This window comes from Danio aesculapii, chromosome 16, assembly GCF_903798145.1.
Source record: "Danio aesculapii chromosome 16, fDanAes4.1, whole genome shotgun sequence".
NCBI lineage: Eukaryota > Metazoa > Chordata > Actinopteri > Cypriniformes > Danionidae > Danio > Danio aesculapii.
This window is the reverse complement of record NC_079450.1, coordinates 10,031,193-10,057,830: the sequence shown is the minus strand read 5'-3', so window position 1 is coordinate 10,057,830 and position 26,638 is coordinate 10,031,193. Positions and strand designations below refer to the sequence as shown.

At 35.7% G+C, this 26,638-nt stretch overlaps 4 protein-coding genes across 5 annotated transcripts in view; all 4 read right to left on the bottom strand.

Moving 5' to 3' along the window:
- Window positions 1–3,311: 3,311 nt before the first annotated feature.
- si:dkey-152b24.7 (1-phosphatidylinositol phosphodiesterase-like) lies at window positions 3,312–8,344 on the bottom strand. Its single transcript, XM_056476297.1, is given in 5 exon segments — window positions 3,312–3,560; window positions 3,562–3,788; window positions 3,791–4,158; window positions 5,910–5,962; window positions 8,280–8,344. Coding segments are annotated over 4 exon segments (873 nt in total). The 5' UTR covers window positions 5,960–5,962; window positions 8,280–8,344; the 3' UTR covers window positions 3,312–3,332.
- Window positions 8,345–9,782: 1,438 nt separating this feature from the next.
- On the bottom strand, window positions 9,783–11,869 carry zgc:174938 (uncharacterized protein LOC100126020 homolog). Its single transcript, XM_056476303.1, has 2 exons — window positions 11,824–11,869; window positions 9,783–10,628 (listed from the first exon to the last, which is right to left on the bottom strand). The coding sequence occupies exons 1-2, from the start codon at window positions 11,862–11,864 to the stop codon at window positions 9,809–9,811; spliced, it is 861 nt and encodes a 286-aa protein (XP_056332278.1). The 5' UTR covers window positions 11,865–11,869; the 3' UTR covers window positions 9,783–9,808.
- A 6,689-nt stretch (window positions 11,870–18,558) lies between these two features.
- On the bottom strand, window positions 18,559–20,070 carry si:dkey-152b24.6 (1-phosphatidylinositol phosphodiesterase-like). The gene is made up of 3 exons (XM_056476300.1): window positions 19,883–20,070; window positions 19,699–19,753; window positions 18,559–19,448 (listed from the first exon to the last, which is right to left on the bottom strand). Exons 2-3 carry the CDS (start codon window positions 19,743–19,745, stop codon window positions 18,623–18,625), a joined length of 873 nt encoding a protein of 290 aa, XP_056332275.1. The 5' UTR covers window positions 19,746–19,753; window positions 19,883–20,070; the 3' UTR covers window positions 18,559–18,622.
- A 3,463-nt stretch (window positions 20,071–23,533) lies between these two features.
- Window positions 23,534–26,638, bottom strand: part of tmem176l.3a (transmembrane protein 176l.3a) — a 25,658-nt gene continuing 22,553 nt past the window's right edge. Inside the window, exon 12 of one of the 2 annotated variants that reach the window (XM_056476312.1) lies at window positions 23,534–23,944. The gene's annotated coding sequence lies outside the window, so the exon portion shown is untranslated. Of the gene's footprint in view, window positions 23,945–24,504 lie in introns of those variants that run through there. The other variant, XM_056476311.1, reaches the window with a different exon arrangement.

Genomic DNA, 26,638 nt, shown 5'->3' with positions numbered 1-26,638 from the left:
TCCAAACACATAGCTATAGGGGAATTGAGAAAACCTTAATCGGCCGTAGTGTATGAATGAGTGTGTATGGTGTTCCCAGTACTGGTTGCAGCTGGAAGGGCATCCGCTGTATAAAAACATATGTTGGATAAGTTGGTGGTTCATTCTGCTGTGGCGACCCCTGATGAATAAAGGGACTAAGCCAAATGAAAATGAATGAATGAATAAATATATCATTTGTGCTGCTAGATTTAAAAACTTGAAATACTGCAATAGTGAAAAACATTTGTAATCTCTCTTCTGTGTACACGCAATATCCAACTGCACGTAGCACAAAAAGCGAGAAAAGATGAACGTGTGAATATGTGTGAAAAGATTGTTATCGTTCTGTTATCCGCGTCTCGTTTGCATCAGTGCAGTGTCATTGCACAGTTGCTTAATTTAATTGCAAAATTAGGTTACACACCTTAAATTTCACACAGATTTCAGACTGAGATAGCAGTGAGGTCTTATGTCAGAGACACTCACATACACCCAGGCCCGGATTGGCTAATTGGCAGGACCAGGAGAATTCCCGGTGGGCCGGTCCGTTTTTTTGGCCACGAGGGCCGGTGTCCCTAGCTGCTTGCACTCTCAGCAGTTGCACTTTTTTCATTTATTTATTTGACCACAGCTTCACTCTTTTTATTCATTATTTTGTCGCAGCTCCGCTCTTTTTATTTATTTTCTCGCAGCCCCGTGAGCAAAATGCAGCCTGCTGGTTAATGATGAGGTAACTCATTCCACCCTAAACAGCGGCACCATAGTGAATATAAGAATTAGGATAATTAATATTAATAAATATTACACCTACTCAAGAAAAATTAGTTTCACTACGTTAATTACACTTCATTAATTACATTATGTAATTATTACATAATTACATTCATTAATAAGTACATATTTTATTTTAATTTTTTGTGTGACCACTGTTACAAAGAATATATAGAATATATATTCAGATATTGCATATTGTGGGCCGGTTTAAGGCTTGAAACTCCAGAGCCAAAGAGATTGCTCACTATTGCTATGATGGGTGTAGCTTCTCCACAGTGAAACCCAAGAATGAAGCAGATCTCTCTCACAACTGTTTTTTGATATATTTGTTGTGGAGTAAATTCAAGCCTTTCTACAACAATGAGCCACACACTATGTTGTTATAAAGTTCACATGCAATCACGTGATCTCACACACACACACACACACACACACACACACACACGAGTTTAGCTTTGCACGGCAAATGTGACAGAATACATGTTAATATCCACTGCTGTATGGATATTCGTTATGTTAATGTACAAAATAAACCGGATTTGAGTCCATAAACCGGGATTGAAGCGTCTTCTTTTATAATTGTACTGACACTATGCGGCTGTAGTGATGAATTACGAATCGATTTTACGGTCTTTTACTGTGGCTACTTATTATAAACATGCACGGTTTTAAAAACATTTTAAACTTGTAAAACTCATTCTTGAGGTGCAGATGATCACATAGAGCTGACCAGATCTTTTAATCCCGCTTGCTTAACGCACGTCTTGTCTTGTGGATATGATTATACACATTACTCTATGGAGCATACCTGTCAACATTGGGATGTGAAAATAAGGGATTTGGCCACCATAATTAAATGTTCATCTGGAGCTGTTTGATTGTAAATAAATAGTTAAACGGTCAGTAATATGTTTTATTATTATTATTATTTACAAAAGAAAAAGTAAACAGTATACGTTAGCAGCAAATAAATTAGCAAACGGTTTAGCTTATTAAAATGAATAACTATTTTAAAAGAAATAGAATAAAGTTATCAAATCTCATTAGTTTCTTCACTGTATAACTTACACATTCTGATTAAAGAGCAATGAATTAATCTCTCATTTATTTGGATTTTTCATTTGATTAAATTAAATAACAGAGGTGTCACATTAAAAATGCACACATCTAACGTTATAATGAAAGCATCCAACTGCTTTCCTAACTTTTTATGTTCATTTAGGAAAAAATTGGTTGTGTTTGAAAAACCCCACCAAGATAGACATCTTTAGATGTCGTTAATATTAATTGCATGTATATGGCTGTTAAAACACGCACCTAAAACCCAAACTATTTATCACTATGGAGCATGTCAGCTGACAGTCACTTACTGGTATATGACTGTTTTGATGATTGCATAGGAGGGGCGACGCACCTAAAAAATAAAAAGGAAATCGCGCCGTTTTTATATTAATTTCAAAGTGTTTTCATGCCTAAATAAATCGAAAGCACAGAGCAGACTTACATTTAAGAGCGAGGGTCACTGGTGGTTCTGTGGTGTGGGCTGGGTATGTTGCCACCCTTCAGAGAAAAAAAATTTAAAATACAGGAGAAATACAGGAAAATACCTTTACGGGATAATAGCGGGATAGGCCTGTAAAGTAAGGGAGAATCCCGGAAAAAAAAGGAAGGTTGACAGGCTATGGAGACATGTCAATACGCAGCTGTTAATCAATTTGGTATGTGGGAAAACCACACTCCTATGTCCACTCTCCTGGTCAGCCTCAAAATGGGAGGGATTTGGATCCTATTTTAATGTCAGAAATTAAAAAAAAAAAAAAAAGAAGAGGCTTATTGTCTTTATATCTGTGGACACACCTGCACACAGTTCTGTCCAACTTACAAAATATGATTTTTTCCTTTTAAGAACCTTTTATGAAATGGAAATAATTTCATAGATGTTTAGGTTTGTTCTTGGAACCACTGATGCCAAAACAACACCACACACTTATAAGAGTGCATCACGGATAAATAAATAGATCAAATGACACATCTTCTCAAATTTGCTGATAGGTTCCGACCGAGCAAAGTATTAAAGTCATTCATTCATTCATTCACTTTGCAAACTTCGCACAGAAATCCCAACTGACCCAGCTGGGACGCGAACCAGCAATCTTCTTGCTGTGAGGCCACATTGCTAACCACTGAGCCACCGTGCCACCCCCTGTTCAAAGTCAAATGAAACAAAAAATATTCACGAAAGTATAGTTGTCAAAATGTTATATTATAAACATGGAAAAACGGATGACCATCCCTATATGGATAATGCTGCATGTCAATTTTTTTAAAAGAGATTTTCAGTCGAGCTGCTGTTCAAAATTACATGGTTGAAATATTGTAAAAGGTTGAAAGAAAACTCTGAACCAGAGAGAAAAAAGAAAATAAAAAGCAATGATTACAATGCTTTATCATTAGCGTAACAGAAAATACAAACTTCTTTCACACAAAGTGATTGCTTAATTAACAAATGCACTGTAATGAAAAAGCTTAAACAACTACTAATCAAAACTAATGAGCAGTTGTATCAAATCAAAGCCAGGAAAGTCCATCGCCAAGATCCCAAAACAACGCTTTGGATTCTGTTCGGAAAAGTCTAGGAGATGATTATATAACCAAGGGTTGATTTCTTTTGCCACTCTTTTAGGGGTGTTCTCTAGTCTCAGCAGAGGCCAGCCTGTACCGCTTGAATAGTTCAGCACAGCAATATCAGCTTTACAGTCTTTTAAAAGCCTCATTCAGATGCTGAGTAATTTCAGCTTCCTTAATTTTGACATGGCTTACTTTATAGTCATCTTTTTTATCAGTTTCTAACAAAACAATTCCTAGTTTGAAGTTGTTTTTCTGAACAAAAACAATCTTTCCTCTTACCTTTCCAATTCGTGGTATTTCATCACTAACCCAACAATCAGGATCATTTTTAAGTTCATTTAGAACACTTGCTGGAAATGGGCCCTTGACTCGTGCTTGACTCGGACCAACACTGCCTCAGTTTTATATTGAGCCAGAAAAATCTTAATTGTGTCGATGGCATCAGAGAATGTTGTATGCTGTGAAATCACACCATGCACAAGTTTCAAGTCATTCCCATTCACTCTTAAGTCCAGGTAGCGTATGCCGGCCTTTAGCTGGTTCTCCAGTGACCACGACTGACATTCTGCTGCTGGTCCTCCATGAAGAGCCATGGTGTCGTGAGTACCAGGAATAGTGATGTGAGAAATTAACTTACGATCATCCAGAGTTTTCATCCAGCCGATTTTATAATTTGCAGGGAGATCGAGTGTCGTCTCATCATTAAACACTTGTTGTTGACAGCTCTTGTGCAGCCTGTGGAAAACAATGAAGTATTGTACATTAACATAAAATGCAGGCTGATTAAACAGTGTAGCTTTAGCCCAATTGGTAGAATATACAGTAGTACTAGTGCTGGTATATAATTTAAAGAACAAGCATTTTACTTGGGCTAGCCTCTAAAAATCAAATAAATATTAGTCAAAGAGAAGGGGATTGATTGACCAAAATCGTATATGTAGCATTGATAAATGTTGATCCCAATAGACCAATTACCAACCTACGTCACACGGGTCCCCGGGTTATTATATTAATAAGGAAAAAAGTCAGAATGTGCGAATATAAAACCAACTTTACCTCTATGTGTAAGTTCACATACCATGCCGTACAGGTGCAGTTCTCTGTCAGAATGCAGTTGTATTGCATGTTGGTGATTAATTCCCTAGGCCTTGTATAACGTTAACTCCTTCTTCTTTCCTGGTCTTTGGCTGGGCAGAACCTCTGTTTTTAGCTCTACATAGTGTTGAATCTGGTCCTCCTGGAGCATTATTTCTTGCACATGACCACACAGAACAACTTTGTTGGCATCCAAAGACTTGTAGATCTTTAACTTCTCTCTTGTAAAATCACTTGGAGCTTCAATGGGATTGTATATTTCGGGCTGGATGCTTGGTCATTTACTCTTATCCAATATTCATTGGGAGGGTGCTATCACAAATGGACCAGACAGATGAACGCCGCTTACTTTAACGTTAATTTTGCCGAATCACTGTGCTTATCACTGGGTGACGAGCTGTTATAATATGCTGAAAGCATTATGTAAATAATATATATAATGTGTAATCAACATATCTTATTTCTAAGACAACAACAAACTGTACCGGATTAGATGTCATTCCCTCGCTGTAAAAGCTAGCGCTCCCAGTTTCTTTCTGCCACCTCCCTGCGCGCGCATCCTGAATGTTTACAAACATTGTAATTGGTCTATAAGAGAAGTTTATTTATAAACTAATTTCGAAAGGGTCACGTGTTTGTGATTGCTTGCGGCTGATCCCGCATTATTCAATTTATAATTCACCAATCAGACGATTCCTAAGCCACTACAAATAGTTCCATATTACAGCCAACTACGTTTTGAAGAATCCCCCCTTCCACCCCTACTCCTCCTTCTTTCCTAGATGGGTGGCCCAGTGGTTAGCACTGTTGCCTCACAGCAAGAACGTCACCATACCAAGCCAGCTGACGTTCCTGTGCGGAGGTTACATGTTCTCCCCATGCTCACGTGGGTCCCCCCCCCACCCCCCCGAGTTCCCCGGTTTCCTCCCACTGTCCAAAAACATGCAATTTAAGTTAACTGACTAATCCAAATCGGCACCATAGACATGCTCCTATTAAGTAGTTATCTCTTAAGAGCAATCACTATCTGTTCATTAGCTACTACAGCAGGGGAGTTCTCCAGATCTACCTGAGCTCAAATTCCCCTCTCGCCTTGCAAACAGGAGGGAGCCATGGGCTCAAGGATCTTATGAGCTCAGGGCTCTCTCCCGGGACAGCATGCCAAACAAGCTTTATAATCAATCATCAGCTAAGTGTGAACTCTTGAAAGAGTCTTTATTTTTATGAGTGATGTTACAATAAGTGAGATATAAGTTGAATTTATAGGCAGACTAGTTAACAGTGTCAGATATGAAGAGGGAGAAGATATGCATCTGATTTTTCTTCATCCAACTCCAACCTAATTTGGCATATAAAAATAAAATGCATTGATGCGGTTTTTTTATACTCACAGAAGCATGAAGACGCAGAGAATTTTCTCAGGAACTCCCATCTTCTTCATTGTCTGAGGAGAGCACAGAAAAAAACATTGTTATAGGGTCATTATCACTATAAAGTGCCTTCGATGTCCAACAAGATTGAAACAGTCTTATATTAACATAATGCGAAATGATTTTTTTAATATATTTGAAACAATAATAATTTTGGTCAAATCTTTAAACATTGAAAAATAGCTCACATTAATCTGTATCTTAAATAATAACTAACAATAAAAAAAAATGAAATTTTTATTTATTTATTTATTTATTTATTTATTTATTTATTTATATATATATATATATATATATATATATATATATATATATATATATATATATATATATATATATATATATATATATATATATATATATATATATATATATATAATACAAATATTCATTTGACCACCCCTATAACAGTTTATACCATTGTGAATGCATGAATGCAGCAGCCTCATTATGCAGGAAAATACTCAGTCAGCAGGCTGAATTTAAAATCTCAACGCCAGCAGATCTAACCTACAGACAGATACCGCAAAGCCCTCTGAAAGGAACTTTTCTTGAAAATAATAGGTGTTTTTAATAAACATATAGCCTAAACTGATATCCCAGTTAAAATGCACCTGGAAGGTGCTTGAAAAGTCCTTAAATTTCACCCATTATTGGTTACCATATAGGTCAGAATCAGATCAGTATCTCTCAAAACACAAACAACTTAAATAAATTTAATAACCAATGAGATGTATTTGAATTAATATATGAATTTGGTTGACTAAAGCCTGCATATTTATTTACACAAACTAAAAATAGATGACCTCCTATAGTCAATGAATAATTCACACCCTGGTTCTACCAACGTGGTTTAAACTATTGTAGACAGTGGTGTAAAGTAACTAATTACAAATACTCAAATTACTGTAATTGAGTAGTTTTCCTCAGGAATTGTAATTTACTAAGTAGTTTTAAAAATGTGTGCTTTTACTTTCCCTTGAGTACATATATAGTGCAGTATCTGTACTTTTACTCCACTACTTTCCTTCAGCCTGCAGTCACTACTTTAGTTTTCTTGTCTATGGGGATTAGAAAAATCAGTTCTGTGATTCCTGTCCAATCAAATCACACATAAGGTAAATCGCATCTTAATGAAAAACCTCAAGACATGGCAATTTATAATTGCAGCAAACTGTTTGGAAGCATTAAAAGTGTTCAAGAAGATGTCCAAAAGCTTTACACACATTGACTTAGAGACTGTTTAGATGCAGGTCTCTAATGAGAAGATGACAGATGTTTACTGTATGATGACCGAAATGGCCTTTAACACCCAGCAGGCACAAGACATCAACATGATGTTGTGCCCCAATGTCATGGGGACATTGCATTTTGTTTGGAAATGAAAATCGTGTTGACATCAGGACTCAACATCAATGTCCAACGTTTAACCTAAAACCAACCAAATATCAACGTTTAATGATGTTAAAGCCCGGTGTTGTGTGGATGTTACCACAATGACGACTATCAGATGTTGGATTTTGGTTGCTATACCTGAAGAATAAATATCAGTATTTGACATCAATGTGATGTTGGTTTAAGACAGGGGTGTCCACACTTGGTCCTGGAGGGTCGCTGTGCTGGAGAGTTTAGCTCCAACCCTAATCAAACACGCCTGAACCAGCTAATCAAGCTCTTACTAGACATACACTAGAAACTTCCTGGCAGGTGTGCTGAAGCAAGTTGGAGCTAAACTCAGCAGGACACCGGCCCTCCAGGACTGAGTTTGGACACCCCTGGTTTAAGATGTTGGCTCAACGTTGGATTTTAGTGACTTTACAACACAACCTAAATTCAAACAAATATCAAAATCATTTGACTTCATTATTGGACATCAAAATAACGTTGTACTTAGACACTGGCTAGACATTGAATTTGTCACCTGACATCACAACCTAAATCTAACCTAATATTAATGTCTTGTGACGTTGTGTCTGCTGGGCAATAACTAAAAATGCACTACAGAATGTTGCGTTTACACACACGTGCAAATGACATGTAAACGCAACAGCTTAATACTCAGTACTCATTACTCGAGTACTTTTTTTACACATACTTTGAGTAATATTTACAACAGACACTTTTACTCTACTTGCACAACATTTTGAGGCAATTAATGGTACTTTTACATCAGTATGATTTTTCTTTACCTACTCTTTCCACCACTGATTGTAGACTATATATCTATTTGGAAACAGTCGTAGCTAGCAAGCTAGTTTCTCCATGCATCGTACTGATAGTTCAGCAGAGAGTTACATCGTTTTTAGAAAGCACAGAAAAATAAGTACAAACCTTCTTCTTATGAGACTTATGAGGGGTTTGAAACCAGTTAAGAGCCTTCTTCTTCCGCTTCTTGTTCTCGGGCTTTAAGGTGGTTTGTAAATCAGGTACAAACCTTTTAACTCGTTGTTTCTCGTCAGCGGCCACACCTGATAACTGCGTTTTTAACCACCTGCTGTTTTCCCTTGACCTTAATGCTCGTTAATTATAGTCGTTCTTCCAGTCCAGTCATCGTTCATTGCAAACAATCTCTTTAAGATTCTTTTATTCGTTTTAATGGGCCATATCATAATTAATAAAGGTGTGCCCATATATTTTTATATTATTTGAAATAAAGTTTAAATCTGATGATATGCAACAACAATATATTAAGTTAAAACTTAAACTAAACGACAATTAGAAGTTTTGCCCTGCAATAAGCCTAATTTGAAGCATTAAAATTACTTCACCTTAAAAGAATAAATAAGTAAATAAAACTAAATCTGAAAAAATAATAATTAAATAATAATAAAAATATCTATATACAAATAATTCTAAAATAACTCTGTTTTCTAGTTTAGGCCTATATGCAATCAAATAAATGTGTACATTTATATATCAGGAAAGCCCGTGATGCTAAAGACATTCCAAAAAGCAGCTCAAACATTCCCTTTTTCTAAAATTAGTACATTTTGTTTAGCTAAGAATACAAAATGAAGTCATCTTGGATGACCTGAGAGTGAATAAATGTTCACTTCTGGATCATTTTTCACTTTAAATACAAGTAAGTTTTTGGATTTACACTCCAACTACAATTTCTCAGATCTGCTTTGGTCTTAAATGTCTGAATCAGATAAAAATTTCCCCAATCAGGAAGACAAATATATATAAGATAGACAAAGTGAAGTTCTTACTTAAATTCAACTCTCTCCTTATCTGTTTAGTTTACTATAAAATGTGCTGCTCTTGAAAGCAAAATGTGAAGTCACTGAAAACAGCAGCATTGTCAGTGGTAGCTAATACACAATGAATGCACACAAATTAAGTCACACATCTCAATGCTCACATATTAGCATGAGGTATAATGAAGTCTTGTTAATTTATGTCACACAGAAAGGCTGAAAAAAAACCATCACTGATGTGGTACCTGCTCAAAAAGTTGCTTTTTTTGTTCTAATAGTGGTTTTACAGGACAATCTCAATGACAGCTTTTGTATATTTATTTCTGAAAGTGTGCTGTACTGACAGTGGGAGAGAAAAAAAAAAAATATATATATATATATATTCATGTATATATATAGTCTGTTTGTGTTTGTGTGTTATTTGACAAAAAAAAGTTTGTCATTTTAAAATGATGAAGAGTATAACCATGAAAGTATGAATAGTCGTCATTTGCGCTAATAAAAGAAATCACAGTTTATTTTAAAATATGTTTGTTATTTAACTGAGCTGCTTTTGTTCAAGATTGTAAAATTGGAGTTAAACAAGGCAATTTATTACAACGCTTTATCACTGACATGACAAACACGTGTCACACATAGTGATTAAATGCAATTAAACACCTAGTAATTAAAACCAATGATCCGTTGTATCAAAGCAAAGCTTGGACAGTTCATCGCTATAATCCCAAAACAAGGATTCGAATCCGGTGGAGACAAGCTTCTACTGTACAGCCAAAAGTTTTCTTCTTTGTCCAAACTTCTTGGGGCTTTGTCTAGTCTCAGCTGAGGCCAGCCTTTGCCGCTTGAATAGTTCAGCACAACAATATCAGCTTTACAATCTTTTACATCCTCATTCAGATGCTCAGTAATTTCAGCTTCTGTAACTCCGACATTACCTACTTTATAGTCATCCTTTTCATCAGTTTCAAGCAGAGGAATTCCCAGTTCAAAGTTGTTTTTCTGAACAAAAACAATCTTTCCTCTCACATCTTTAATTCGTGGTATTTTATCACTAACCCAACAACTAGAATCATTTTTAAGATCATTTGCAACATCATCTGGAAATGGGCCCTTTGACTCGTGCTTGACTCGGACCAACACTGCCTCAGTTTTATATTGAGCCAGAAAAATCTTAATTGTGTCGATGGCATCAGAGAATGTTGTATGCTGTGAAATCACACCATGCACAAGTTTCAGGTTCTTCCCCTTCACTCTCAAGTCCAGGTAGCGTATGCCGGCGAGTAGCTGGTTCTCCAGGGACCACGACTGACATTCTGCTGGTGCTCCTGCATGAAGAGCCATGGTGTCGTGAGTGCCAGGAATAGTGACTTCAGAAATGAACTTATCATCATTCAGACTTTCCATCCAGCCGATTTCATAATTTTCAGGGAGATCGAGTGTCGCCTCATCATTCAACACACTCTGAACGCTGTTGTGCAGCCTGTGGAAAACAAAAATGAAGTACATTGTTAACATAAAATGCAGGTTTATTAAACAGTGTAGCTTTAGGCATATACAGTATATTTTTTATACAGTAGTTCTGGCATACACTGACCGGACACTTTATTAGGAACACCTGTCCAACTGTTTGTTAACGCACATTTCTAATCAGCCAATCACATGGCAGCAACTCCATGCATTTAGGCATGTACACATTGGTCAAGATGATCTGCTGCACTTCAAACCGAGCCTCAGAATGGGAAAGAAAGGTGGTTTAAGTGACTTTGAACGTGGCATGGTTGTTGGTGCCAGATGGGCATGAGTATTTCAGAAACTGCTAATCTATTGCAATTTTGTTTTTTATGCACAACCATCTCTAGGGTTTACAGAGAATGGTCAGAAAAAGAGAAAATACCCACTTGAGCATCATGTCAACACCACAGCCCACCTGAGTATTGTTGCTGACCATACATTGTTGCTGACACAATGTTCCCATCTTCTGATAGCTACTTACAGCAGGATAACACACCATGTCATAAAGCGAAAATCATGTCCGACTGGCGTCTTGAACATGACAATGAGTTTACTGTACTCAAATGGCCTTTACAGTCACCAAATCTCAATCCAATAGAGCACCTTTGGGATGTGGTGGAACGGGAGATTCGCATTATGGATGTGCAACCGACAAATCTGCAGCGTGATGCTTTCATATCAATATGGTCCACAATCTCTGAGAAATATTTCCAGTACCTTGTTGAATCTATGCCATGAAGGATTAAGGCAGTTCTAACAGCAAAATGGGTCCAAACCGGTACTTATAAGGTGTACCTAATAAAGTGGCCAGTGAGTGTATAATTTAAAAAACATGCATTTTACTTGGGCTGCCCTCTAACGGTCAAATACTATAACTATTAGTCAAAGAGAAGTGGCTTGTTTGACTAAAATATTATGTGTAACCCTGATAAATCCTGATGCTAATAAAGAATCTTGATTTTTATTAAGAGTGCAGTTAAAATAAGTGAGATATGTTTTACTTGAAGGGCAAAACTAATTAATATTGTGCCAGATATGAAAAGGGAGAAGAAATGCATCAGTTTTGTTTTTCATCCAAACTCAAATAACCCAAATATTTTTGACAAATAAGATAAAATGAAATTAATTCGTGCAAATTCATTAATGCTGTTTTTTATACTTACAGAAGCATGAAGATACAGAGAATTTTCACAGGAACTCCCATCTTTGTTGTCTGAGGATAACAGAATGAAACATTGGTATCGTATGTACAAAGCATTCCTAAAGGGATAGTTCACCCCAAAATTCTAATTTAAATCACCATTTACTCTCTGTCAAGTGGTTTCAAATATTTATGATTTTATTTATTATTATGTTGTGCACTAAAAAATATATTTTAAAGAAAGCTGAAAACCTGGAACCATTTACTTCCAAGTTCTATGGAAGTCAATGGTTACAGGTTTCCAGCTTTCTTCAAAGTAGAAGAAGCTCAAACTGGTTTGAAACAAGTAAAGGGTGCGTAAGTGATTACAGAATGTTGAGTTTTGGGGGGACCAATCCCTTTTGGTTTTCAGTTAAACTGGTTCTTAAATTTCTTTACTCAGTATGTGACTGATAATTACATGCCCGTAGCCAGAGAATGGCTTGGGTGGTTCGAAAAACCCACCCCTCACTGACAAAGGTCCAGAATTTGTCCCATACATGAGCTCATTTATCCTATTTTGCCTGCTATGCCATCATAAATAATGAAAATAACCCATCGACAAAGGTTTTACTACCAAGCAGAATCCTCTGTTTGCTGTCCCTATGGTGTGACTTAAGCTAATCAATTTTAGCCAATGCTAACAAATAATTTTCATGAATTCAACATCGGCAGCATGGTGGCGCAGTGGGTAGTGCTATCCCCTCACAGCCAGAAGGTCGCTGGTATGAGCCTCGGCTGGGTTGGTTGGCATTCCTGTGTGGAGTTTGTATATTCTCCCTGTGTTCATTTCATTTCCCACAGTCCAAAAACATGGGGAATAGGTGAATTGGATAAGCTAAAATTGGGTGATTCCCAGTAATGGGTTGCAGCTTGAAGGGCATCCGCTGCATAAAACATATGCTGGATAAATTCCGCTGTGGTAACCCCAGATTAATAAAGGGACTAAGCCGAAAAGAAAATGAATGATTGAATCCAACATCCAGCAGTGCAAGAAAACATATAATCTGACATACTGTAAGTGAAGTCATCTTTTGCTCCTGTATTGTTTTTAAATAGAGAAAACATTTTACAAGTAACTTTTATTCTAAATCTTGGACCTTATTCTTGAAACAAAAAAAAGCAATAAAAAAGGTGTGTACCAAATGCGGCCAAATTAAAATGAATTTGATTACTAGTTTGGCTTTTGTTATTATCCATGTGTTATCCAAATGTATCACGTTCTCTGTTCTCGTGGTGTCCCGAGTCCTAAAGTGAAGAATTGATGTTATTTATTACTTGATTGTTCAAGCTACCTCACAGAAGTGCTCTGTTTGTTAACAGAGTTGCTGAATGTTAAAATAAGTTGAATTAAATAAAAAAATAAAGGAACATCCTGGATCTGTTTCTTTATTCCTTTTTTATGTATTATAGAAGTATCAGATCGAGTTTCATCATCGGCAGATACTCAAAATCAAATGACTGACTAGACAGCAAAAAACCTGATCGGGACATCCCTAGTTTACATTATTATTAATAATATGTTTATATCATTATGTATTCCAATGGCCAACTTCTGACTGAGGAAAGTTGAATGTGCTGGCCAGTTCGTTATTTGCCTAATATATAACAATAGGCTACAGTTTCTAACTTAAATCTTTAACAAAGTCCTAATTTTTTCAAATAATATATGATGTAATACGTTTGTACAAAATAAAATAAGTATTTATTCATATTTCTTTATTCTACATCTTTAGAAAATATCTTTGGTACATCAAAAAGTGTGGTTATGATGACCACCGACAAGGTAATCCAGCTAAAATTAGTGCTTAAAATGTCACTAAAATGCAATATTTAAATCTCATCGTTACATAGTACATGGTCATAAATAACTGCAAAAAGGTCTACTTTTTGAGAAAAAAGAACCACCCTTTTCACCAGGCGGCCTAAGGCCCTGACTTAAAGTGGAATGGAGAGGCAGAAAGATATTAGAGACATTGGGAAAGAAAATAAAACATCTTAAGAAAACCAGCCTAAGATTAAATTTTGTTTACTACCATCAACAGCTAACACAAAATCAAGCCCTTCTTTATAAACAGAGAAGCAGTCCTTCGATGCCATAGTCATTACTTACAGCAATGATGACATTTTACATTTAAAATGTTTAATTAGTTAATTGTTCTGGCTTCTTTACACAGTTCTAAAACCATTCAATCATTAGTTAAGCTGTTTGCCCCGTTCAAACCACTTTTAAAAAGATTCTGCTATATTATTATTTTATTTCTTGCTATTGGCATATTAAGTGTGCTGATACTCCTGTTTTTGGTAATTATTATTAAAAAGTCTTTTAAATGAATTCATTGCCAAATATGGATACTTATATACCATAAAACTGTAATGAATGAAGTCGGAAAAATAACTTAATTCGTTTAACTTAGCTGTAATAAGTTGTAAGGATTTAGGTTTCTCTTTTCAAAGTGTACTTTTATTATGTAAAAACGCGATTGGGCTGTAACGTAAACGGTAAATGTTACTTAAAAAGTAACTGATGCCAAATTCATCACTCGAAAAGTAAATAAAAAATATATATAATTAGCTCAAGTTATCACACACCGGTTCTTATACCAACGCAGTTGAATTTCTGCAACACATTTCTGGAAACAGATTTCTTCAACAACGAATCGTAGCTATGGCAGCTCATGTAGCGAGTTAACGTTACATCGTTTTTGGTAAACACACGAGAGCAAGAAATCACGGAGAAAGACGTACAAACCTTCTTCTTCCTTTGAGGCCAGGTAAGTCTTCTTCTGAAGCTTTAAGAGGGTTTTTCAATCAGGTAGCCTACGAACTGTGCATTTTTGCCTGCTGTTTTCCTTAATGCGCGTTAAAGGTTAATGCGCGTCAATTCTCGTTCTTCCAGTCCAGCAGCGCCGGCGCGCCCAAAGAGGTGACCTGGGCGGCAGAGTTGTCAGGGCGGTGTTCGCGACGACCACCCCAAGCCAATATTAGAGTGTCGCAGGAACTCCCATCTTCTTCTTTGTCTGAGGGTAAGGATAGCACATAACGAAACATTGGCATAGTATTTACGACGAATTCTTAAAGGGATAGTTCACTCAAAATGAAAATTTACTCACTGTCAAGTGAATACAAATATTTACGGTTTTCTGTTGAACGCTGAAAACCTTAACCATTTACTTACATAGTAGTAAAAGTGCCATGGAAGTCAATGGTCAAGGGTTTCCAGCTTTTTTCAAAATAGATGAACCACTTTTGTAAAGATTGACATTTTATTGTTATAAATTTATATTATTATTATTTTCACAGAACTGGGTTGCAGCTGGAAAGGTATCGGCTGTGTAAAACATATGCTGAATAAATTGTGGTTGGTTGGTGGTGTTGATGAAAAATTGTAAGCGGTGAAGACAATTACAATAAAAATACAGACATTTTTGTTGACTAATAAAAACGAGACAAGAATGTGACTGAGGGATGTTTTTTTTTTTTTTTTTAAATATACTGTTAAAGTCAGAATTATTAGCCCCCCTTTGATTAAATATTTCCCAAATGATGTTCAACAGAGCAAGGAAATTTTGACAGTATGTCTGATAATGTTTTTTCTTGTGAAGAAAGTCTTATTTGTTTTATTTCGACTGGAATAAAAGCAGTTTTTAATTTTTTATGAACCATTTTAAGGACAAAATTATTAGCCCCTTTAAGCTACATATTTTTTTCATTGTCTACAGAACAAACCATCGTTATACAATAACTTGCCTAATTAGCTTAACTTGCCTAGTTAATCTAATTAACCTAGTTTAGCCTTTAAATTTCACTTTAAGCTGTATAGAAGTGTCTTGAAAAATATCTAATCAAATATTATATCATCATGACATAGTTTTAATAACTCATTTCTAATAACTGATTTATTTTATCTATTATGTGTAGAAATGTGTTGAAAAAAAATCTCTACGTTAAACAGAAATTGCGGAAAATTGGACAGGGGGGCTAATAATTCTGACTTCAACTGTACATTCAGAATTATTCTTGGTGTGTGATGCATGAAGCAGACACGCACATTTGAAAAGTAACTGGTCCCCAGTAGATGAGGGATGCGATTATATCGTCTTCCATAGGGGCTGTCAGATTAAACTATAATAAAATGGCAACAGCTGAAAGAAAAGGAAGATTCACTTTGGATGTCAAAACAAAAAAAACTAAATCCATAAAGAGATGAAATAGCTGATGAAAACAACAAAACTAAAGTGACATTAGCATACCAGAGAATCATCCTGAAGTTCACACAAAGGTAAACTCTGATCTTTTTTATTTACCCGAGTGTGTGCTTTTGCTTAACTGAAATGGAATAGCCTTTCGCTAGAGTAGATTTAGTCGACTAAAACTAAATAATTCAAAAGACTAAAATATTAAATTGGAAATGGAATTTTAGTTAAAAGACTAAGACTAAAACTAAATCAAACTTTTCTGTCAAAATTAACACTGCCGCTGTGGCGACCCCTGACGAATAAAGGGACTAAGCCGAAGAAAATGAAAATAATTTTATTTTCTTCAGGCAAAGTGTGCTGACATTTTCTCAATGTTATCAGCTTTTGTATTGTTAATAGCTAGCTATTTAATAATTATTATTTAAAAGTATTTTAGATATCATACACTGTAAAACTAATGAAAGAAGTAAAAGGAAGGGAAAAAACTCAGTTTAGATGTAAAGTTCTAAGGGTTTACCATTTTTTACAGTGTACTTTATCAGTTAAAATCAGGCTTCGGCTTTATAGACGTAAACGGTAAATGTTCTTTAAGTAACTGATGGCAAATTATTAACTCAATTATAATATAAAAATAGAAATAATTATATATATAAAAATAAAGTCATCACTCCACCACCTGCTTGACAACAGTGTTTATACCAAAGTGGTTCAAACGCTGCAACACAGTTCAGGAAACAGTAACTAGCAAGTTGGCCTACTATCACCGTAGCCTACTATAGTTCAGCAGCAAGTTACATCGCTTTTGGGAAACACAAGCAAAAAACAACAAAATAATTCACAGAAAATACAAACCTTGTTTTTCTTCTGAGGCTTTAAGGTTGTTTGTAAATCAGGTAAAAAAAACTTTAAAGTTGTTTTGTGTCAGCGGTCACACCTACAGTAATAACAGTGCATTTTCGCAACCTGCTGTTTTCCTTGACCTGCTAATTGCCTGCTAATTATACTCGTTCTTCCAGTCCAGTTATCAGTCATTGTAAACAAAGTCTTTTATTTAGTTTAATTAATTTTTAATGGGCCACCAGTGGTGGAAAGAGTACTGAAAAATCATAAGTAAAAGTACCATTACTTGCCTAAAAATGTAGTGCGAGTAAATGTGTTGTAAATATTACTCAAAGTAGAGTGAATAGTAGACCTTTCAAAAGTACTCGAGGATTGAGTATTATGCTGTTGCATTTACATGTAATTTGTGGATGTGTTAATGCAAAATTCTGTAGTGAATTTAGTTATTAGGTAATTAGGTTAGATTTAGGTTGTGATGTCAGGTGACCAAAATTCAGCGACTAGTCGACATTTAAGGACAATGCTATTTTTATGTCGAATTACACGTCTGGTGTGGATATTTGGTTGATTTTAGGTTGTGTTATAAAGTGACCAAACTCCAACGTCGAGCAAACATCTAAAACTATCGTTATGTTGACATCAGATACCGACATTTATTCCTCAGGTATGGCAACCACAATCCAACATGACGAGTGGTAACAACACAGCATCAAGCTGTAACATCATTAGACGTTGATATTTGGTTGATTTTAGGTTGGATGTTGGACATTGACGTCGGCCTGACATTGAGTTCTGATGTAAACTCAGTTTTTATTTCCAAACAAAATGCAACGTCCCCAAGACATTGGGGTACAACGTCAATCTGGTGTCATGTTAATGTCTTGTGCCTGCTGGGTGTTAAAGGACATTTCAGTCATCATACAGTAAACATCCGTCATCTCTTCAGCAACATGCATCTAAACAGTCTGTGGGTCAATGCATGTAAAGATTAGGACATCTTGGACACTTAATGCTTTCAAACAGTTTGCTGCAATTATAAAAAACGCCCATGTCTTGAGGCTATTTCATTATGAGACGATTAGCCTTCTGTGTGTGATTTGATTAGACAGGAAATCACAGGACTGATTTTTCTAATCCCCATAGACAAGAAATAAATGTTGACTGCAGGTTGAAGTAGTAGAGTAAAAAGTACCAAGATTGCACTTTAAAATGTACTCAAGGGAAAGTACACATTTTTTAAATTACTAAATAAATTACAATTTCTGAGAAAAATTACTCACAGTAATTTGAGTATTTGTAATTCATTACTTTACACCACATCATAAGTTAGGTGTGCCTATATCTTTTTTTTGAAACAGAATCTGTTATTTGAAAAAAATAACATTAACTTAAACGACAAATAAAAGTGTTGCTTAAATCAAAGTATTAAAATTACTTAAAAAAATATATAATAATAATCAAGTAAAAGTTTTCCCAATTAGTAAAAAAATAAATAAAATTATATGGTTCTAAATTAAACTTGCATATCAAGGGGGTGGGGGTTGGGCTCTCTTGAAGAGAGAAAAAAATAAATAAAAAAAACACAGACACACAAATGACCATGGCAATAAGAGTCACTAGATGTTCTTTTTATTTATCTTTTGTCCAAGACTACATGATTGAAAGGAGCTCTAACAAGGCCAGTTATAATGCTAAATCACTGACATGACAAAATCAAAGTGACTAACAAATGTTCTTAAATAACTAGTGGTTAAAACCAATGATTCGTTGTATCAAAGCAAAGCCTGGAAAGTCCATCGCTAAGATCCCAAAACAACGTTTTGAAGTCGGTGAAAAAATGCCTCCAAGATAATCATATAGCCAGGGGTTTATCTTTTTTGCTACCGCTTTAGGAGTGTAATCTAGTCTCAGTACAGGCCAGCCTGTGCCGCTTGAATAGCTCAGCACAGCAATATCAGCTTTACAGTCTTTTAAAGCCTCATTCAGATGCCTGGTAATTTTAGCTTCCTTTACTCCAATATGGCTTACTTTATAGTCATCCTCTTCATCAGTTTCTATCAGAGAGATTCCCAGTTTAAAGTCATTTTTCTGAACAAAAACAATCTTTCCTCTAACTTCTTTAATTTGGGGTACTTTATTACTAACCCAACAATCAGGATCATTTTTAAGTTGATTAAGCACCCTAACTGGAAACCGGTCCTTTGACACATGCTTAACTTGGACTACCACTGCCTCAGATGTATATACAGACAAGAATTTCTTAAGGGTGTCGAGAACCTTAACGAACGTTGTATGTTGAGAAAACAGTCCATGCACAACTTTCAGGTCTCTTCCAGACACACTCAACTCCAGGTAGCGTATGCCAGCCTTCAGCTGGCTCTCCAGTGACCACGACTGACATTCTGCTTCTGGTCCTCCATGAACAGCCAAGCTGGCATGAGTGCCAGGAATGGAGATGCTAGAAATTAATTTATTATCATCCAGAGTTCTCATCCAGCCAATGTTATAATCTGCAGGAAGAATGAGATTCACCCTGTCATTGAACACTTGTTGAATGCTGTTGTGCAGCCTGCGGAAAACAACAAAGTACACCATTAACATAAAATACAGGCTTATAAATCAGCCCAACTGGTATAATATTCAGTAGTGCTGGTATATAAATTTACAGAACATGCATTTTACTCTGGCTGCCCTCTAATGGTCAAATACTGCAACTATTAGGTCAAAGAGAAGAGGATTGAGCGACCAAAACTGTATGCATCCTCCCCCAGTCTAATATCTGTCAGACAACGAGGCTTAATTCTGCTTTTTATACTTACAGAAGCACAAAGACACAGAGAACTTTAACAGCTACTCCCATCTCCATTGCCTGAGCTTAACAGAAGAAAACATTTTATTAGTAAAGCATTTCAGAGTTCTTAAATCAGTGCAGGGTGGAAAACATCAGGTATTTTATGGCTTTAAAATTAAGTTTCCAATTAAAACTACATTGAAGAAACATACCTCAAGTTTCCTGGTGTGTGACGAGAAACAACTGCTAAATCACAGCACTGCTAAACACTGGTGCCAGTCTGCATTGCATAGAAAATAAATGGACGAAATAGATATTCAATACAAGCAGAAAAGAATTGGCATCTAGACATGCAATGTCAACAAGACCTTATAGTTGAGTAGTTAAAAGATTTAGAATGTGCATATAGGCCCGCAAAATTAATTGAGCCAATTAATAGATTAAAACACCAGCTGCCTATTGAGGACTTAGTTGTTACTTACAGCAATGAAGGCGACATTAATAATAATAGCGTTTCCAAAAAAATAAATAAATAAATAAAAAAAATAATAATTGCGCATCTTTTATCAAATATAAAAGTTTATCCTACTGTTATGCGCATGCTTTTTTTTTTTTTTATAAATTCGTATTTTTAAAAGTTATGTGCATCATTACATTAAAGTCAAATCATTTTTATGCACATATCTAAAGCAAGCATTAAAATAGGTGGGTGGTAACGTAAGGCGAAAAAATACTGCTTAGCCTTTACTTAAAAATAAGACCGACAGAAACTCAGAGTCTAGAGAATAAAAGCTGCTCCTGACCAGGTTAGGCTCACAGAGTGAAGCTGCGGTCACACTTGACTTTTCTCCTCATAGACTTCCATTCATACGCACGCGAATGTGTCAGACCGGAAACGCAGGGTCAAGTTTCGCAGTTCGCTGCGTTGCAAAGTTCAAGCTTGGTGAACTCTGACCTGCGAAATTACATCACTTGACTGCGCGAGACCAATCGAGGATTAAAACTCGACCTCTCTGGACAGAAATTTAAAACATGGAGCGATCGTTGGCTTTTTTAAAATGTCTAATCATCTTGTTTAATCCCGCCCCCTTTTGCAACCCCATATGACAGAATTTCGCATGCTCAAACTAGTGTGACCGCAGCTTGAGTTACCACATTAATTGATTCGGAGTTAAAGTTACCTCTCTATCAGAAACAGGTCTGACTTACCCTGCTTTCTCCAGTTTGACAAACCTGCCATTTTGAAATGGAAAACCCAGAGTTTCTCTCATTTCAGGGTTAAAATACTCTTTCACTTAACCTTCTTTCTGAAACAGGCCCCGGAGTAAGAGGTGGAATAGAAATAAATATAAAGTACAAACCTTCCAACAAGGGTTTACAGCGACAGGCAAACACACAAAGTAAGGAATTAAGAATCTTCTCCTTCTGACGGTTTGTATCGGTAAATCTGGTATGAACCCTTTTAACTCACAGTTCTGCAGGGCTGCACACAGTTAGCTTAATTAAACACACCTGATCAAACTGATTGAGGGCTTTCGGGTCTGAAACCTACAGGTCAGTGTGTTGAAGCAGAGTTAGAACTAAACCCGAGTATTAGATGAGCTGTTTGCATCTTAGTTTTTATTTTAAATTAATCATTTTAAAATCTATTGAAAGAGTAGGCCTACAATAATAAAATTATTAAATATTGTAATTTTTGTATTTTATAAAATTATGTAAAAAATGAGTAGTAAGACATGACAAATCCATTTTCAAATTTGCGTTAATGAGATAAAAACTAGGCTCCATAAAAATGTTAAAGGCTTTAAAATAGTGTTTACAAGTTACCAGAGGAGTGCCCCCCATCCCCCCGCCCCCCAGAAAAAAAAATTAAAATTTACCCCACTAAAGTATACCCACTTTTAAAAGGTAATCTAATCTAAATAATATGATTATAAATGGTTTAATAATAAATAATGGGTTATTGAATTGACAGTCTTTTAACAATAAATTGGGAAGCTTTGTGACTTGTAACACCAAAAAGGAAAAAGCATCGATTAATTAACCCACTTCTCATTTCTGTTATGAGCCATATCATACCTCTTGAGCCTCCTTTCTCCTCCTGATTTGCAGTTTCTGTTTGTTTTTTGAAAATGTAATTTTCTGCATGTCTTTAAATCTAAAAATATTATTTATTTTATAGTGTGAGTTGAAAACATGTTCATTTGGACAGAGTGATTAACTAAGGTGTGGTGTTGTCAAGATACTGGAATTTCTAAATTCAATACCTTGCAAAATATTGATATTCAATAGGCTACTTTTTTGATATAATAACAACTATTGTATAAAAAAATAGTACAAAAAATACAGATCTATATGCTAAATATGTTTACTTCAAATTTCTTTAGAGGGAGTTTTTTTTTAGTTTTCCTCAAAATAAGTTGATGTGGGCATTGTAGCACTTTAAATTCATGTAATGCCTGTTTCATTCCTGCTTGAGCAGAAATTCCATATATGCCTCACAAACGGAGTAGAATATTCCAGGAAATCCCTAATATGGATGAAGGCAGGGCCGGATTAACCAATGGGCATTATGGGCACAGCCCCACAAGTCTATATAGGCTAATATCTATTTAGGCTAAGTGCAAATAGCGCATCTCATTGGAATAAGCTATTTGAGTGGTTCCGCCCATCAATGTTTGATTGACAGAGACAACATAACTAAAGAAAGAAATCAACAGATGTGTGTGATGTAGCTCGTAAAGCGCATGTGTTTTGACTCAACAGTTACATCTCAGCCATGGTGTCATCCTTCCTTCCTCCAGCGTGCAAAAGTAACTCCAATATTGATTCAGGATTTTAAAAAGTTTCAATTCAACATTTGTTTTTACCACCACTGTGACTGTCTCGTGTGCACGTGAACCCACAGCGTGCATTGCAGGCGTGCACGTGCTAATAGTGGATATGTGTGAACAGATATGCGCAGAAGTCCAAATCTACTTTTGTTGACAGACAGTTTGGGCTACTTATCAGAATTATGGGAAATGTTGGCCCGGCAATATTTAACTGGATGAACATTTTTTAGTTTAATGCCTCACCCAGAATATAAAATACATATAAATACATTTAGATCATTTACTTTAATCATTACTATTGGACTGTGAAGAGACTTTCAACCAGCACAACAAAAAATGTTTTTAATCAAAAGTAGTGTAATCAAAACTAAAAAGGATGCATACGCTACCTGAATAAAAGCATCACTTATGAGAAGTGTTTGTAATGATTTATTTAACTGATGTCATCAAGATTACACAGTTAAAAAAAACAGAACCAGAAAATTAAGAAACATACAGTGCTCAGCATAATCAACACAATCTCACGGCAATTCGTAACTTTTTTTTAGTGGCTAATTCGTACAAATTCGTATGATCTAATTCGTACAATTTAGTACGATTTGCTCATCCTCCAATGACGGTTGGGTTTAGGGGCGGGGTTAGGTGCCACGCCTCCTTTTTAAAATCGTACCGTTTCGTACGACTGAACTCGTACGAATTCGTACGAATTAGCCACTAAACTGTCAAAACGTAAAATACTTACGTTTTCTCGTGAGATCAGGCTGGCATAATTGAGTACATCCCATCTTGAAAATGAATATTTTTATCCATTTCTCAGTGAATATAGGTAATAATTGTTGGTGCATTTGAACAAAACAAATTTATTAAACATATATTCACTAAAGTAAGAGTTTGATCACCAAACATTTTTAAAACTAAAGATAACATATTTTAATTCAAATGAAATATGGCAAAAGAAAAGACAAACAGCATTTTAACTATAACTATTTTTTTAGTTTCTCTCGATTTTTACTCTTTTAAAACATTTACTATTTTTCCCTCATATATAAATGTGTTTGTGTACTCAATTTTGGACAGTTATCATACGTTATTGTAGCTCCAGATTTGGCTTCAGTAATAATTTAATATATATGCACACATATTCTAAAGCATCATATAGAAAATATGAATTTAAATGCTAGATTTGTGCAACATATGATCATTCTGAAAATGTAGCCTCATATACATTTCTGGAGATCCCGAATTATGTAGCCAGAGATACGTATGGCTGCATTTCGTCTTTAAAACGAATGATACAGAGCGGTATGATGCTGACCAGCTGACCACTTACCTCCATATGGACGGCTTTTCCACTGTTACCAGTTTGTCCAGTGGCTCGTTGCGTACATTGGAGGATTTGAGACGCAGAGAGGAGTTGACCGTGATGACGGGGTTCAAGTTCTGCAAAGAATGGTTCCAAACAAACAAAAAAAAAGCTAAAAAATAAAATAAGCAAGTAAATAACAGGGTGAGAATGTGATAAAATCTGAAAATGTGGTAAAAATCAGACGAGGGCTTTTCTTTTTCTGGTTTGGTTTTCGAAACACTGTCGGTTGGGTTTAGGGTGGGCGAGCGGGTCAATCGGTGCTTTTTAAAACACTATCAGTTGGGGGTGGGAAGATTGATCGGTTGGTCAGTCAGTTAGTCGACAGCAGCCTCTAGTGGATTTATGTGAGAACAGCATGCGCGAAAGGCACTCGCAAGATAAATTATTTACAGACAGCATGGGTGTTTGGTTCAAATGTCAACATTTTGTCAATAACGACCCCTAGATATTTATGTGTGTCAACAATTTCAATACCAAAGCCTTTAATATTTGTTATGCTGGCGGTAGGAGAAGCCTTCCTGTAATCTATCACCATGTCTTTGGTTTTATTTACATTCAACTGGAGAGAAAATCTATCACACCAAGAACCATGACCCAAATATATATATATACAGTCCAAAAGCAGTCCAACGGCTCACCTCGTAAAAATTATATGTTACGAAACACGGCTAAATATCAACTTCAATATAAAAAATAACAATATAAATAATTATTTACATTTATATAGTGCTTTCTGGACACTTAAAATGCTTTACACATTTTTGGGGGAAATCCTATCGACCACCAGTGTGCAGCATCAAACTGGATGACGCGACAGCAGCCATATTGCGCCAGACCGCACACCACACACCAGCTGATTGGTGGAGAGGAGACAGAGTGCTGAAGCCAATTATGATATGGGGATGGTCAGTAGGCCATGATGAACAGAGGCCAATTTGACCAGGTTTTCAATCCCTATTAGTTTTCGAAGGACATCCTGGAATTTTTTAAGACCTCGGTTTAACGTCTAATCCGAAAGACGGCGCACACTGAGCAGTATAGAGTCCCCATCAATATACTGGGGCGTTATATACCCTCCCAAACATGACAGAAGAACACTTCTAGCAGCATCCCAGGTTTCCCATGTGATCACCTATCCAGGTACTGACCTGGCGCAGCCCTGCTTAGCATCAGTGGGCGACCATGTGAGAGTTGCAGAGAGCAAATTGAAACGGCCCTGGGAGTCAGTAAGTATTTATATATTTTAAATAAGGGAAAATGCACAAATTTTTCACAAAATAGGCTAATTTACTTAATATAATTGATCCTTTCTGCATTACTTTAAACTGCAGGGGAAACCATGGGTGCGTTTCCCAAACAACGACAAAACTCGCAGCTGAACTATCATAGTACGATGCATCGTTTGGGAAAAGACAGATGTAGTGACAAGTGTTTCCCAAAACCATAGTTTCTCTGTCGCAGATCCATCATTTAAACCACGTTAGTTATAACGTAAAACACCCATAATGATGCTCTAAATGGGGTAGTAACAACTTCTTTAGAGAAAAAACCCATAATTTCTTTGTGTAAATTATATTGTTTTCCACACTCATGCATTAAAAAAAAAACTATATTAGTTTTGGCAACTATTTTCCAAATTAATTGAAATATATGTAAATGGCACAAATAGGGCCTGTGTTTCCTTTACAAATATTATTGAGAACACTACATATTCTATTCTAAATTAACATTAAATCACTTACAAAAGCTTAAAAAAAAGTATATTTATTATTTATTAAAAAATGAAAAAAAAAAAACTTTAATAATATTAATTATTGAGCTCATGTCATATACAGAACAGATACTTATTAAATAACCTACTATATATTAAAAGCATTAACGTATGCTATGTTTTTTGTTTTCACAAGCTTTGGAGACATAACGTATATTCCGCTTTTAAATAATCGGTCACCTATAGCTTTCGTCATGAGGCTGTGTTCAAAATGACATTAATGTTTTCAAAGTGCACTGCGAAGGGAGCGCAATTGTAAACATGCAGATCGCTAAAAGTGAACTGAAAGCAAATTACAGCTAGGAGTGATGACTTTAATGCTTTAAAAAAATCCCAATTTAAAGATTAGAATGTTCTAAATGAATAGGGCATAGGGGGAATAACTAGGAATAGAGCACAGCCAGAAACTATGTTTCTAACTACAGCTCTAGAGGTGTAGTTGCAAGCATACAAGTTTGCGATGCAGTTTGCGAATGTTCAGTGGAACGATGGATTTGGAAATGCCCAATTAAATGAACCATGTTTGTAACAACGGAACTTGCGACCTTAGTTGGCTAACAATGGCTTTCGGAAACGCACCCCAGACCAGCAAAGAAAACAGCAACCTATAAATACAAAATTCTCCATTTGAATTCAAGGCACTGGAGTAGCAAGTCACTCTTTTAAATACATGCACACAAACATAAATGATCTAAAATGACTAAAATCAAGCAAAAAGTGCTCAGGGGTACCTTAAATAATGTGTCGGTGCTCTTTGGGCAAGAGATTCATCAGAATAAACAGCAAAAATCAGTCCAAGGCACAAAAAAATGTGGAAAAAAATATTTTACAAAAAATTGCCTTGGACTGACTTTTGCTGTTTGATCTTAAATTCCTCTTAATTTTTTCTTTATATGAGAAAAGAAGACAAAAAAAAAGATAGTGTTAATTTAAAATCATTTATGTATTCAAAAGTCCTGTGCCATGAATTCAAACAAAGAATGTTGGACTGACATAT

What these genes read in the sequence shown, in the direction of transcription:
- si:dkey-152b24.6 (XM_056476300.1), bottom strand. Translation starts at nt 19,745, where the DNA reads ATGGAGATGGGAGTAGCTGTTAAAGTTCTCTGTGTCTTTGTGCTTCT. An exon ending in CTCTGTGTCTTTGTGCTTCT is followed by an intron (nt 19,449 to 19,698) that starts GTAAGTATAAAA and finishes TGTTTTCCGCAG; the next exon opens with GCTGCACAACAGCATTCAAC.
- zgc:174938 (XM_056476303.1), bottom strand. Translation starts at nt 11,864, where the DNA reads ATGGGAGTTCCTGTGAAAATTCTCTGTATCTTCATGCTTCT. An exon ending in CTCTGTATCTTCATGCTTCT is followed by an intron (nt 10,629 to 11,823) that starts GTAAGTATAAAA and finishes TGTTTTCCACAG; the next exon opens with GCTGCACAACAGCGTTCAGA.